The following is a 15,144-nucleotide window of genomic DNA, read 5'->3' as shown; positions in this document are numbered from 1 at the left end:
AAAATTACTTTGCATAAAATTATGAATGTGAATTTAATAAGCCAAAACTTTGATATATGATGAATGAAATAAACTAGAAGTTACTAGAAAAGCACGCTGAAGTTAAATATTCGTGCAAAGAAAATAAAAATAAATAAATATTTGTGGGTAAACGAGTTAGATTCATTGACCGTTTATTGTATTATCTCGTTTATTTACAAGCCTCATCTCCACATTCTGAGAAACCGGTATAGAGGCAGGAAGTGTAATGAATTGATTTAATTTGTTGAACTGTATTCGTGCATCGGGAAAGTGCCGAGGAGTGGGATCGCTTATTGGCATAGTGTGTGTGTATGGTGTTCACGATGTCAAGAATCGAAGAAAATGCTCGAAAATCAGTAAATCAGGTAAGATTTGCAATTGAAGTTTTCTTATAATTTGACCCTTCAGCATATGCAACCCCCGTTTATGCTAAAAGGGTTAATATTATAAAAAGGTCAATTATTAAAGGGTCAATATATTAAACTATGCTAGACTAGCATAGTTTAATATATTGGCACTTTTCATAATAAAAACAAAGCTACATCAGTAATATAGTAAATAGTATATGTAATATAGTGTATGAATGAAAATAATAGTATATGTATGAAACACGTTATTTATGTTAAAATTCAATTGTACAAAGAAATGCAGTAAATTTTTTGGAAGTTACCGACTACTGTTTCGAATACACTTCATATTGTCCTTAATTTATCAATTATTTTCCCCTCTTTACGACTGCGTGTATCGTCGAAAGAGAAATTCTTGTTCCATCCGTAGACCAGGCATAATTTTTATTCAAATGTGAGTTCTCAAAATAACAGCATAAACCGAAAGGAGCTTTTAGTTCAGCTTTATTGATGGACATAGCATCTCGTTCACAATAAAATTAAACCGATATAAAAATGTGTATATTCGATGATAATTTCTTGTTTCTTTCCTAATTGTTAAAAAGGTTAATATGTGTTCTGTGAAGGGTGTTTTTTTTTTTTTTTTGGCACTTTTTTCCTTCGTTACTGGGTTAAAATGCAGTGTTATATTTTGCAATATTGGCAAGTTAATCTTCAAAATACGCTTGTTCACTTCAGAAATACGTACTACAAATTTCAGATGGATCCGACTATCATATAAGTTACTATCAGTAAACCATTTCTAAGAAGTTCTTGCAGCTCTATTGCATACACTCATACTTTGTCATCTTCCCAGTGTAAAGTGACTCTGAATTATTAGGACATGCAGTGGGAAGTTTGGTCCCATCTTTCTATCACAGAGAGAACAATCCCCAATCATTAGACCACCCATGAAAATGCAAGAAATTCCTGAAATTTTTCATGAAAAGAAAGTGTGAGGTGATAATGACCTGACCCATTGGTGAGCTACGTGTTGAAGCTGATATAAATTGTCTTAAGTGTTTTTATACGTAAAAAATTATAAAGCCAGAATAAAGAAAGGATAATGCATTGTTTCATATTTTTTATCCTTTAAACTGCATATCTTTTTACTTGAAATAATGAACATGTAAAAGATAACTCTTTATATTCTCATTCTTTCAAATTTCTTTGTATCTTTTTTGTCAGTGCAGTCACATAATTTTTCCTATGTTGTCTAGTTCAATGTCATCCTTTAAGGCGACGGCGCACTTTTGTATAAGACGCTCGTGCAGGACGGAAGGCAGTCACCATACAGTACAGAAGTTTTGCATCGCTAAGCCTAATTTTATTAAAAAAAAAATCAGGAAAAAAAGTTTCAATTCTAGCATCGTAATTTTTGGTATCATCTTAGATTATTACTTGAGCTCTTATGTATGTTAAAATTAGCACCTAATAACTTTTTTCTTTATTTTACATGAAAATATACTTTAAAAAAATTGCTTATTTTGTAAAATAATTTTCGGAAGCTCTATTCAAATTACACCGAAGTTTTAATTGATAAAAGTCCATCAATAAAGTTTAAAATTAATAAAACAACACAATAAAGACCATTTACAGTAAGAAGTAACAAAATTTATAATGAAGACTGTGGTAAATCTCAAAGCACGGAGAAGTATCACTTTCTAAGTCTTTAGAAAATGAATTATCACTCTGATCTGCGTTAGTAAATGATTCATTGACCATACGAAGGTATTCTTTCTCTGATACATAGCGTCTTCCTGCCATAGTAGACTGGAGAAATAATAATAGACTGGCTTTCCGAAATAAAAAGAGAAGGAACGGAAATATATCTGAAGGCAATGCAAAACGTAACAGTACTCCACATAATAACCCTAAAAGACAGTAGATAGTAGAGGAAAATAATAGAATAAAAAAAGGAACTGTATATAAATCAGGCACGCGAATGTTTACATTGGCATGCAGCGATTTAAAGAACCCACCTCTGTTTATGCTTTCCCCACAACCTCTCCCAAGAGCTGATGAGTAAAATATCAAAGTAAAGCACAATATATGAAACTCAAGGTCAGGAACCTAAAACTGTGTTCATTTCAAAAGTAATGGACATAGGATGCCATCTAGTGGCTTTCAGAAAAACGTTCCAGCTTGAAATGCGTATATGCATCACCCGTCCTCTGAATGCAATCTCTAGTGATGCATGGATGGGACGCGCCAGCTGTAAGAGACGTTCTTAGGGAATGTGTATATGACACGCCCGTCCTGAAAGGGAAGACCACGTAGAAATCTTAGTTATGTAATTTCTGGCATAGCATTTTGGATGCATATTAATTAAATTGGTGGTTGATCTTTACATTATGGTAACTTGGCGTTTTTTTGGCGAAAATTTGCCGACCAACTCTCCTACAGCAACCCTCTATTTTTTTTTTCCCCGCTGCCATTTTGTCTTCACGAAGTAAAGACATGTTTCTTTTCTTTTTATCTACTGAACACTTCTTCCAACAATCTACTAGCCGAATTACACTTATGCTAGAAATTTTATCTAACAAAACTGCTTAATCATGACAAATATTCACTGCAAAATTGGGAAAAAGTGAACAATACCATGCTCCTTACGCGTTTTTCAAAATAACACATACACATAAACCATGTACACGCCGACTTATTTTTACTTAAAAAAACATCCCAGAATTACACAAAAATGCCATTGCGCACACTCTTCACTATATCCATGTACACTGCTTTTTTCTCATAAATTACAAAAATTTCACAAAAATACATGACAATTTTCTGAATCTTTAAACTCGGTAAAAGAACATATATGAAATTACATGATCGCGAAAAAGTTTATACGCTTTCCAAATATGAACATTTCCACATATAAAATAAATAAAATATCCAAAAACTTTTACCTCTAAATCATCTATTATATTATACACGTCACCAACGAATTCATACCGCAAGCATTACAAATATTTAGTGTCAAATATTTAAATTATTTCCATGCACGTTTACTTCAACTTAAACGTATACCAAATTCCTACAAACATAAAATTCACAAAATAACTATCATTTAATTAAAATATCACTAAACCATGTACACTTCGACTTATTTTTACTTAAAAAAACATCCCAGAATTGCACAAAAATGGCATTGCGCACACTTTTCACTATATCCATGTACACTGCTTTTTTCTCATAAATTAGAAAAATTTCATGAAAATACATGACAATTTTCTCAATCTTTAAACCCGGTAAAAAGAACATATATGAAATTACCTGATCGCGAAAAAGTATTTACCCTTTCCAAATATGAACATTTCCACATATAAAATAAATAAAATATCCAAAAACTTTTACCTCTAAATCATCTATTACATTATACACGTCACCAACGAATTCATACCGCAAGCATTACAAATACTTAGTATCAAATATTTAAATTATTTTCATGCACGTTTACTTCAACTTAAATGTATACCAAATTCCTACAAACATAAAATTCACAAAATAACTATCATTTAATTAAAATATAATTAAATTCAGAAACACTACTTAAAATATAAATGAGCACATACATTAAAGTAATAAAAATTACCTTACAATCCTAATTACTTTAAACTAAATCATTGCTAATAACACTTTTCCCAATAATACCAAATTCCTTTACTTCCACCTTACATTTAGAACAATGCATAAAAATAATATCCACAAATAATTAAAAATACTAACTTACCTAATCTTCTTCAGAATCTTGATTACGTGTCCGATAAACTTTTCTTTAGTTACGACCATGGGATCCAAAAATTCACGAACACTGTTTCACACAACACAGAATAAACCAAATACAAAATTTCCAGATTTCTTCCCGATTTCCCCCCTTTTCCGATTAAAGAACCGTAATTCGTTCATTAATATCACATGACATATCCCATGATCTCTCATTTCCCTCACACAAAATAATGCATAATCGGAACTGAGTACTGCTCACATTATTACCAAAGTCCCAGGTAGTAACCTTTATTGCCTTCAAAATGTCGCCAAACTACCAGTTACCATATTGTAAAGATCAACCAAATTGGTATTTACAAATGGTAAAAATATGTTTACTTGTGTTTGTTGATGGTTTTTGGTGGTACATGGACACAGAGTTTGTGCAATTCTTTGACTTGTTATTTTGGCTTTTTTGTAGTGTCGATTTTTGGCGCAAAAACTGCTACTAGACAAATCTAAAATAACAAGTCAAAGAATTGCACTACTCGGTATCCATGTACACATTGACCTATTTTCACTTGAAAAAAATTGGAGAATTGTGCAAACTAGGCATTGCATACTCCCTTAACTTTGTCCATGTACACATCGATCTGTATTCACTTAAAAAGTCAAAGGAGCAGCCAACAAAAAATCTCGATAAACTACATTTTAAATCAAACAATAAAATAATATTTAAAAAAAAAGGAAATCTGAAATGTTTCAGATTTTAAATTACGTCCAAAGGAGCGTTTTTTAACATTTTGTGTGTTACATTTATTTATTAAATACAGTCAAAAGTCTTTAATCCGGACTTTTCGGGACTTCGGCAATTCCAGATTATCATTTTTTCCGGATCATAGATCATCAATTTAAATCTGGTAAGATGGCAAGCAGAAATTATAAAATTAAAAATATGAAACCATAATTTATGAAATAAAGAGCAATTATGATCTAAAGGGTACCAAAATTTACAAAAAAAAAAAAAAAAAAAAAAAAAACTTAATATTTATTTGTTTACTTTATTAAACATTTCTTTCAACTTGCGCATGCGTAAAGCAGACATTACGCATTGTCGAAATTAGAAAATTGCAACCAGAAAACTTTTTAATGTGTATTCGTGATATTTATAATGACGAGGAATTTGATTTAAATCATATCAAAGACGGAGTACAACGAGATACTGCATTCAGTAAGTAATTATAAGCCGAATAAATTAAAAACATCTGCCCTGAAGATAAGGATAGTGCTGACAGATCAACTTCCAATTCATTGCGTGCTGTGACATCCCCCCCCGACCACAGAGCAGCGCGAAATTGATAAACAGATTTCAGAATGGTAAGAGAAACAAATCGCCTCTCTGTCACTTTCTTCATCCTTTATCCATTTTTCTCAGCAATTCCACTTTTTGTTTGATGGACATCGAAATTTGCTTTCGCTTTGTAGATCCTTCGAAAGCTCCAGAATCGGAAATTTTTTTTTGACATAATCAAAAGTTCAAGCTTACTTTTATAAAATTTCTCTAACAGTTTGCAAAAAATAATAAGCAGCATCCAATTAGAATATTAAGGAACAACGCAATCTGCAACATCAACTGAAATACACTGGTGTGCAAAAGTTAAGGACGAAGTCGAAAAATTAGCATATCAGCTGAACAAAGAGGCAGAGCGGACAGAAAGACCAATCAGGAGATTAAGTAAGGTGATGTACGGTAGCACATGCGCAGATATGCAAGTATACGTAGTGGGGGAGTGTCTGAGTAGTATAAAGTATGTTGTCGGTGTAAGATCAGTATTTCTGGCAAAGAGATTGCACGCCCTATAGCAGTTAAAATCACACCGAGTTGCTGCCTCAGCGAGAAATGGCGAATAATCATTCTGTTACACGACATCTGGATGCTTTTACCCGAGGTCGAATCATTGGGAAGTTGGAGGAAGGCCGCAGTGTGACAAGTGTGGCTGCAGAGTTCGGAATTGCTCACAGCATCGTTTCACGACTTTGGAGACAATTTCAAACTACAGGAACGGCTATCCGGGGGTTTAGTAGTGGTCGTCCACGAGGAACCACGCCCGCAGATGACCGGTATATTGCCTTATAGGCCAGAAGAAACAGGCAGCAGACAGCGGGAGAAATCGCTAGACACACAACACAGGCGATTGGACGACCAACATCGCGTTTTTGCACGGTGGTGGTCTGTTTGCACGACACCCTGTAGGGTGTGTACCTCTAACACCTGCCCATCGGAGAAGGCGTTCTCTGTGGTGCTGGGAACACTGGAATTGGAGAGACAATGAATGAGGACGAGTACTCTTTACAGATGAGAGCAGATTCAGTCTGAGTAGCGATTCTCATCGTATACTCATCTGGAGAGAGCGGGGAAGCCGCAATCATCCTTCGAACATCATTGAAAGGGACAGGTATGGAGGTGGCGGTGTTCTCATTTGGGGAGGCATCATGCTTGGTAGTCGTACAGATCTTCACATCTTCGACGCAGGTTCAGTCAACGGGACCCGTTATTGTAACGAGATTCTTCTTCCATATGTGCGTCTTTTTAGAGGCGCTATGGGTCCGCAGTTCCTTTTCATGGACGACAATGCACCATGTCATCGCACAGTAGCTGCCGAACAGCTCTTAGAGAGTGAGGATATTGAACGTATGGATTGGCCGGCACGATCTCCGGATCTCAATTCCATCGGGCATGTATGGGATTTTCTAGGCAGACGCTTGGCAGTTCGTACCTTACCACCAGTAACGATTCTGGAGCTTCGATTGGCGCTGCAAGACGAATGGGCAGCAATGCCTCAACAACTCATTGACACCCTCATTCTCAGCATGGGCAGATGCTGTGAAACCTGTCTAGTAGTCAGGGGAGATCATATCCCCTATTAAAGCCAGGATGTTTCTTGCTGGACACCCATCACAGGGATGTTTCGTCTTTCAGTCGCATTGCGCTCCAAGCTACTTTTTCAATAAAGCGTTTTTTATCCCTCTGATTTCTCTTTTAGTAAGTGTTGCTTACATTACTCATGTCCTTACGTATTGGGGATCTTACGGTATTAAATGTGTTGATTTGGAAAGCTTTTGTACAAAGTTATATTGAAAAAACCGTCTCATCATTAACTTTTTCTAATTCTGTTTGACTGTATAAAAACTTTACTGACTATTTATAACTAATTCTAGGCAATATTTGTCAAAATTCTAAGTTTCTTCCTGATTTCATTGGTTTATTTTTAATTTTATATATTTAAAAATTTTCTTTTGATGTTTACATTCTTTCATTTTTAACTACATTTATCTGTATAATTTTCCAACTGTATCTCTACCCATCTCAAAATTGTATTACTGTAATAATTGTATACATGTTTTATATGTTTCTTTGTGAACATTTTCTAATATAAAACTCTGTATCATTATTCATGTAAAATCTTATGTAAAAAATTCTCAATAAATGCTCACTGACCACCAAGCCACCTCTTTGACTTGGTGTAGCAGATAGTAGATTGTATCCATCAATAGAGCATCTATTGCCGAAAGTTGTAATGATAGTGTGGCTGCTCCATTGATGGTCTTCTGTACAACGTTGCCATTGCTCACTTTGAAATCCTTGAGTTTGTTGATCAAAAATTCATTAAAGTTTTACAAAATAGGAAATCGATAATAAAATAAATTTCAAATTTGGTCTTCCACATGTCCATATTCATAGAAGGATTAAGTCATTCAAAATTCGATGGCTCTATGTACCATTGTTTTATCAAAATGCGAGAAATGTACATACATTTATGCAGATTTTTCATTATTTAATTTCTTTAAATATAACACAGGGCGATAATACTTTGTGGCAACAGTTTGAAAAGTGATTCGCAATTTGTAGTGAATAAACACAAAACAAAAACAATAGTCTTTCAGGGACAAAGGCTGTTTGGACTAGAAAGGAAATTTATCTTAGCACTACTCAAAGGAAATATTCACTTACCTTACAAATTTCTGTGCCTTCAGTCAAACAAAATTCTTTAACAGCATCCAAAAACTTCCTAAAATTATCTGAACTAGAATCTGTATACTGGTGTCACCACATAAATTTACAAAAATAAGAGTGGAAAATATCCTCCATAATGCCAGTATCCTCCGATGTTCAACCATATGCATGGGTCCTTCCTACAAACAGGACACTTATAATGGCTACTAAGTCAACCGTCATGTACACGCCAGTCAATTAATGCTTTTTTTCCTTCTGTTGCAAATTGTACAGAAACTTCAAATTAATCTTACCACATTCAGCCATTTTACTGTGTAAATGACAAAATAACGTACTTCATATCCAAAATCCGACACACAAACAAGCCTTACCAAATCTTTTCGCGTCATTCAAATTCATCACAATCACGCTAATCTAACTGGTTAGTTACGTCATAATAGAGTTTCCACAGCATTCAACTACTCAGGTTACCATAAATGAAACAACTTAGCGATAATCCAAGAGGCACCCTCAAATCTACTCTAACCCTATAAGTTAAAGCTATTATCATTAATGAAATAGGAGGTAATTTCAAATAAAGCAGGCAAAATGCCTCATATGCTCAGTGCATGAAAATTGGCAAATGCTTTATCAGCTGACAAAAAAAAAAAAAAAAAAAAAAGAACATCCTACATCCTCTTTCGCTTGACAAATAATTTCGTCAATTTTGATGAATTGTTCAGGTGAACCAGTTTTACTTTTTGAGTGTTTAATCAGAAACATTTAATAAATTTTCATGTTCTAATCAATTGCTGTGTTTTCATTCATTTTTAACTCTCTGTGGTACTATGGCAGAGTATTTGCATTTTTGACATTTTCATGCAGTATCCATGTTTATTGCACTGTACCCATGTGCACTCACTATAGTACGAGTATAAAGACTTTTCACCGGGAGATTCTCTTGCACCTGTACTTCACTGTTCCTGCTTGTTCGTGGCCGACATTTTGCTTTGGTTTGTCATATATTTTTTTACTTTACCCTTTAATTTTAAATAAAGATAAATTTATGTTTCACCAAAGATTTTGACTTTCCTTTAATGAACTTGCTGACAAGTTCAAAGTCTTGTGGCATAAACTATCATCACATTTGGTGACCTAAGAAGATTGCTGCAGTTATGTGTGGCCATAGTGAAGTGCTCGGGGAAGTTGAATATTGAGATTTCATGGCAGCAGTACCTATGCAAACAGTGCTATTGTGGAGCTGCAAATATTTGAGGGAAAGTGCTTGTTGCTTGTTATGTCAGTGCTGATATACGATAATTTCCTCCCAAGTTATCTTGTGTTCCAAAATGCAGGTAGAACTGGTTCATAGGAGTTGATTTTTCTTCCGTATTAATGTGTATGATAGTTTTTTATGTAGTGAATATTTTATATTTTTGTTGATATGCATTTTCATTTCAGTATGTATCTTTAATAGGTACAGATGTGTGATAGTTTTTCATGTTATGTACTAGTATTAATATTTGTAATACTTAGTTGTAGGAAGTTGGTAATACTGCTTAGTGAAAATTCTGTTTATGACATTGCGGTTGAAGGTGCAGCATTACGTACATAAAACATGTTTTCGATAAAATTACTGCCTTTTTGGAAAACAAATCCTGCCTTATGGTTTGTCAGATTTGAATTGCAATTTTCTCTTTTTCACATTACTTCTGATTTAACAAAATTTAACCATGTCATTACTGCTGTAGACTCTGATATACTTAGTTCTGTTGGCGATATCATTTTAAAACCTCCTACTACTGGAAAATATGATGCCCTAAAACAAAGATTGATTTCAGAATTTGTCCCAAGAGCGAAGCATTGAAAATTTTTGCTCTGTTGGCAAGGTTTAGATCTTGACGGCCAATGTCTTTCTCAGTCATTGACTCATATCCGCGCTTTGGCAGATGATACTGCAGGTGAACCCCCTGCTGAAGTTTATTTTAGCTGCTCTTGGTGAAGATGATTTGAGTAAATTAACTATGGATGCTGATAAGATTACTGAGTTTCTACTTCATTCTTATGTGAATATGGCCATTATGACTCCTAAGCTGATTGGATCTACTACAGTCAAAAGTCGTTAATCCAGACTCGTCGGGGCTTCGGTGATTCCGGATTATCGATTTTTCCGGATTATAGATCATCAGTTTAAATCTCATAAGATGGCATGCAGAAATTCATAAAATTAAAAATATGAAACCGTAATTTATGAATTAAAGAACAATTATGATGTAAAGGGTATCAAAATTTACAAAAAAAAAAAAAAAAAAAAAAAAAAAGCTTAATATTTATTTGTTTACTTTATTAAACATTTCTTTCAATGTAAGTTGTTTAAGTTGCTTCATTTTATGTGATAATACTTTCTCTTTAATTCTATAAACAGACATACTTTTATGTTCAGTTACAAAGTTTCGCTGTTCAAGTCCCGTAATTGCTGTGCCGAGAATACCAACTAACTTGTCAATCGAAATTTTTTCGTTTTCACTAACCTCTCTGTCACTTCCTTCATGTCCTTATCCATTTTTTGCAACAATTCCACTTTTTGTTTGATGGACATCGAAACATACTTTCGTTTTGCAGATCCTTTGGGAGCTCCAGCATCGGAAATTCCATTTGACATAATTGAAAGTTCAAGTTTACTTTTATAAAATTGCTCTTACAGTCTGCAAAAAATAATAAGCAGCATCCAATTCGAAGATTAAGGAATAACACAGTCATCAACATTAACTGAAATAGATAATTTTAGCTTATACCGTCCGTTATACATTAAATGCGTACGCAAAAACGTATTCTGCACTTGCGCACACGTATATGCGCAGTCGTAAAGGTCTTACGCGCACATGTAAACGCCTATGCACATGTGTCAATGTGGCGCATGCGCAGAAAGTTTTTAGCTTTGAGGTCCGGATTATAGATTTTTCCGGATTATGGGTGTCCGAATTAACGACATTTGACTGTACTGCTGATTTGAAACTCCAGGTAGCAGAGCTGACTAAATAAGTTAGTGAGTTAACCTCTACCTTGGAATGTAATTCTCTCAGTGCTATGTGTAATTTTCAACATTTGTAACTGTGTAGTGGGTCAGACATATATATTAACCATTATAAAGAGCAAACAAATTAGCTTTGCTTTTATCATCTAAACTTTGGGGAACTGGCAAGGAAATGTTGGTCTCCGTGTTCCTTTCCTCAAACTAGTAACCATCATATGAATTGTATACTCTTGGCTAACCCCTTTTCAAAAATAAAATATTTGATATTGTTTCGGATGTGTTGGTATTACTGAAAAAGTAAACCATGTGTTCCAAGCCTTTTCAGAATTTGTTTTTATTTGACACCAATGTAACTAAAATTCCTACATTTGGCACTAAACGCCTTACTTTGAATTTAAAGTTGCATCATATTTTTGCTTGATTATTTGTCACTGCAGATGTAAATCAGTTAATTATAGGTGTAGATTTCCTTAAGTAATATGGAATACTTGTTAATGTTGCTAATTATTGCCTTATCAATTCTAAAACTAATTTGTTATCGTGTAGTAAATTGTTTGGCAATTCTTTTGATTTGGCCGTATCTGTACTTCTTGTTGATTCTAAATTTGATAGATTACTAGCTGAGTATTCTGAACTCATCCTTATGTAAACAATAATAATCAGAATTAAACAATTTTCTATTGTATTGAAACTAAAGGTCCTCCTGTGTTCTCTAAACCTCCAAGCAACAAGACAAGAGCTTAACTTCCTTATATTACAAAGAATCATTCGGCTGTCCAAAAGCCCTTGGGCCAGCCCTCTTCACATGGTCCATGAAGCTAATGGTAATTAATGCCCTTGTTGTTATCATGACCTGAATGCTGTTACTATTCCTGACTGGTATTCTGTACGGCATATTCAAGATTCTACACGGAGATTTTCTGAAAACAATATAATTTCTACACTTGATGTGGCTAGGATGTACTATCGGATTCCTGTTAATCCAGAGAACATGCCTAAAAGAGCTGTGACTACTCCATTTGAATTGTTTGAGTTTCTTAAAAAGCTGTTTGGTTTATGAAATGCAAGTCAAACATTCTAAAGATTTATCAAGTACTTTATGGTTTAGATTTTTGTATTCCCTACTATGATGATCTACTATTTCAGCGAATGTAAACGAGCATGAATCATCTTTCAATTTTTAATAGACTGAAGAAATATGGGTTAAAACTAAATTCTGCTAAATGTGTCCTTGGAAAATCGTTGGTATCATTTCTTGGTTGTTTGGTTGTTTAATTACCCCTTCTGATATTGGGCCCCTTCCTGAAAAAACTGCAATAATTTTTAGCTTCCCTAAACTTGTAGCACTGTCCAAACTAAATAGATTTATTGAATTTTTATTGACAATTTTTGCATAAGGTGGCAGCTACCCAAGCACTGCTTCATTCTCTTTTGAAAGATTCTAAGGAAAATGATAAACGTCCTATTCTCCGAACAGGAAACAAATAAAGCCTTTGAAAAATATAAAACTGATATAGCAAATGCAGTGAAACACTTTTACCATGCTCTTGGTCAGCAGTTGTCATTAATGGTTGATGCCTCAGATGTGGCTATTGGAGCTGTTTTGCATTTGCTATGGGATAAACATCTTCAAGCACTAGCTTTTTTTTCCTCGAAAACTGACTCCAGCTGAAACTAAGTATAGAACATCTGATAAAGAATTACTCACTACATGCTGTAAAGTATTTTCAACATAAGCTTGAGGGACAGCATTTTACAGTATGTACAGATCATCGCCCTCTAATGTTTTTATTTAGGAAAAATTTGGATTCTGTATCCCCCAGGCTGATTATGTTGCCCAATTCAGTACTAATATACAACACATTCTTGGATCAGAAAATATTGTGGCAGTACATTGTCACGAATTACTACTGTCAGTAAGCTGGATATAACAAGTTTTGCAAGAATTGCTGAGTCTCAACAGAATGATTCTGAACTGAGTCAATTGCTGTACAGAAAGTAGCTCATTAAAATTACAAAAGATGTAGCTTTCTCCTGGTTTTAACATATTCTGCAGTGTTAGTGGTTACAAGATCCATTGTTTCGTTCCTAACCAATTGTGAAAGGCAGTGTTTGATTCTCTTCATGGACTTTCTCATCCAGGTATATTATCTTTTTTAAAGAGAAAGACTTGGTCTGTCTCATTTTGTACGGTTTTCTCTGTCAAGGGATTGTGTTGCTTGGACTCATGCTTGCTTCAACTGCCAGAGGTCCAAAGTCGTACGGCATGCTCACAATGCTGCAGTCCTTCACTGTACTCGGTCAACAGTTTAAACATATGCATCTGGATATAGTCAGCCCTTGCTACTTTGGAAGGGTACTTTGGAAATATAATTTTATGTTTTACCGAAGTTTTTCAACTTTCCGTTAATGAACCTTCCGGCAAGTTCGGAGTCTTGTGGCATAAATTATTGCTACAGTACCATCTAATAAAAGTTAGCTCTTCAGACCTACAGCATGTGAAGCACAAAAGGGTAAGAAAAAATCATGGAATCATGAAACAAATTATCGGCATGAAAATAATTTTTTTTGCTGCAGCTTTTCATGTTGTATCTCCAGTTACTTCATGTAAGTGGTCAAGTTTCCAATTTCGCTCAGTATATGAAATTCTGAATTCTTGGGGAAGGGAACACAGCTTTTTTTTTTTTCCAGTTAATGGGAAGTTAAATGTGGATAACATTTAAATAATGAACAGTGTGACGTAAAAATTACTTCTTATTTTCCAGTTAATGACAGATTTTAAGTGTTCAACATTTCAGAGAGAAAATAAACGACCCAAAAAGAAAAAAAAAAAAAAGAAAAAGAAAAAAAAAATACAGCGTGGTTTAAAGCAGTGGTCGCCAAACTTATGAAGCATCTGAGCTACTGTACCATTTTTAAATCCTACTGTGAGCTACCAACCAAAAGAACTACCACTTTTTTTTTTTTTTTTTTAACTTACATTTGTTTATTGCCTATAAACTTGCATTTCTAGTAAATATGAAATCAATTTTAATTAAACTGTATATAGCAAAAAGAAATTGAAATTGGATTGTACATAAGAAATTGAAGTGTAGTTACTAATAAATAACAGATATAATGACAGTTTTTTTTTTATCAGACTTATTAACTTTAATGCAAAGGATGGAACTTTTTTTTTCATCTGAAAGTTTTTAGTGTTGAGAGAGTAGGTAGTGGCTACCACTTGAATACAGTTCTCCTAGTGTTCATCAGCGAGTCTGTTTCTGTACTCATTTTTAAATTTCATACTGGAAAAAAAAATCTCGCATAGATATGTACAGCTGAATACAGTCAAAAGTCGTTAATCCGGACTCGTCAGGACTTCGGTGATTCCGGATTATCGATTTTTCCGGATTATAGATCATCAGTTTAAATCTGGTAAGATGGCAGGCAGAAATTACAAAATTAAAAATATGAAACCGTAATTTATGAAATAAAGAACAATTATGATCTAAAGGGTATCAAAATTTGCAAAAAGAAAAAGCTTAATATTTATTTGTTTACTTTATTAAACATTTCTTTCAATGTAAGTTGCTTTGTTTCATGTGATAGTACTTTCTCTTTAATTCTATTAAACAGACATAATTTCTTGTTTAGTTACAAAGTTCCGCTGTTCAAGTCCTATAATTGCTGTGTTGAGAATACCGACTAATTTGTCAATCGAAATGTTTTCGTCTTCAATAACCTCTGGGTCACTTTCTTCACTATCGGAAGCGAATTATAATGACGAGGAACTTGATTTAAATCATATCAAAGACGGAATACATCGAGATGAAATACTACACTTAGTAAGGAATTATAATAAGCCAAATAAAATAAAAACATCTGCCCTGAAGATAAGGATAGTGCTGACAGATCAACTTCCAATCCGCAGCGTGAAATTGATAAACAGATTTCGGATTTCAAAACATACTTTCGCTTTGTAGATACAAATTACATATTAGTAAATATATATCGGAAAT

At 34.0% G+C, this 15,144-nt stretch overlaps 1 protein-coding gene across 2 annotated transcripts in view; it reads left to right on the top strand.

Annotated features, from left to right (window-relative positions):
* Nucleotides 1–227: 227 nt before the first annotated feature.
* The window catches only part of LOC118194829 (WD repeat-containing protein 5 homolog), a 112,744-nt gene continuing 97,827 nt past the window's right edge, over nt 228–15,144 (top strand). For both annotated transcript variants that reach the window (XM_085822223.1, XM_085822222.1), the window contains exon 1: nt 228–386. In XM_085822223.1, coding sequence (XP_085678349.1) covers nt 333–386 — 54 coding nt within the window. In that variant the 5' untranslated portion in view covers nt 228–332. The remainder of the gene's footprint in view (nt 387–15,144) is intronic.

Source organism: Stegodyphus dumicola, chromosome 8 (genome assembly GCF_044657685.1).
Source record: "Stegodyphus dumicola isolate Sdum_Otavi_A_Nest chromosome 8, ASM4465768v1".
Classification (NCBI taxonomy): domain Eukaryota; kingdom Metazoa; phylum Arthropoda; class Arachnida; order Araneae; family Eresidae; genus Stegodyphus; species Stegodyphus dumicola.
The sequence above is the reverse complement of the archived record's forward strand: the minus strand, read 5'-3'. Positions and strand labels throughout refer to the sequence as shown.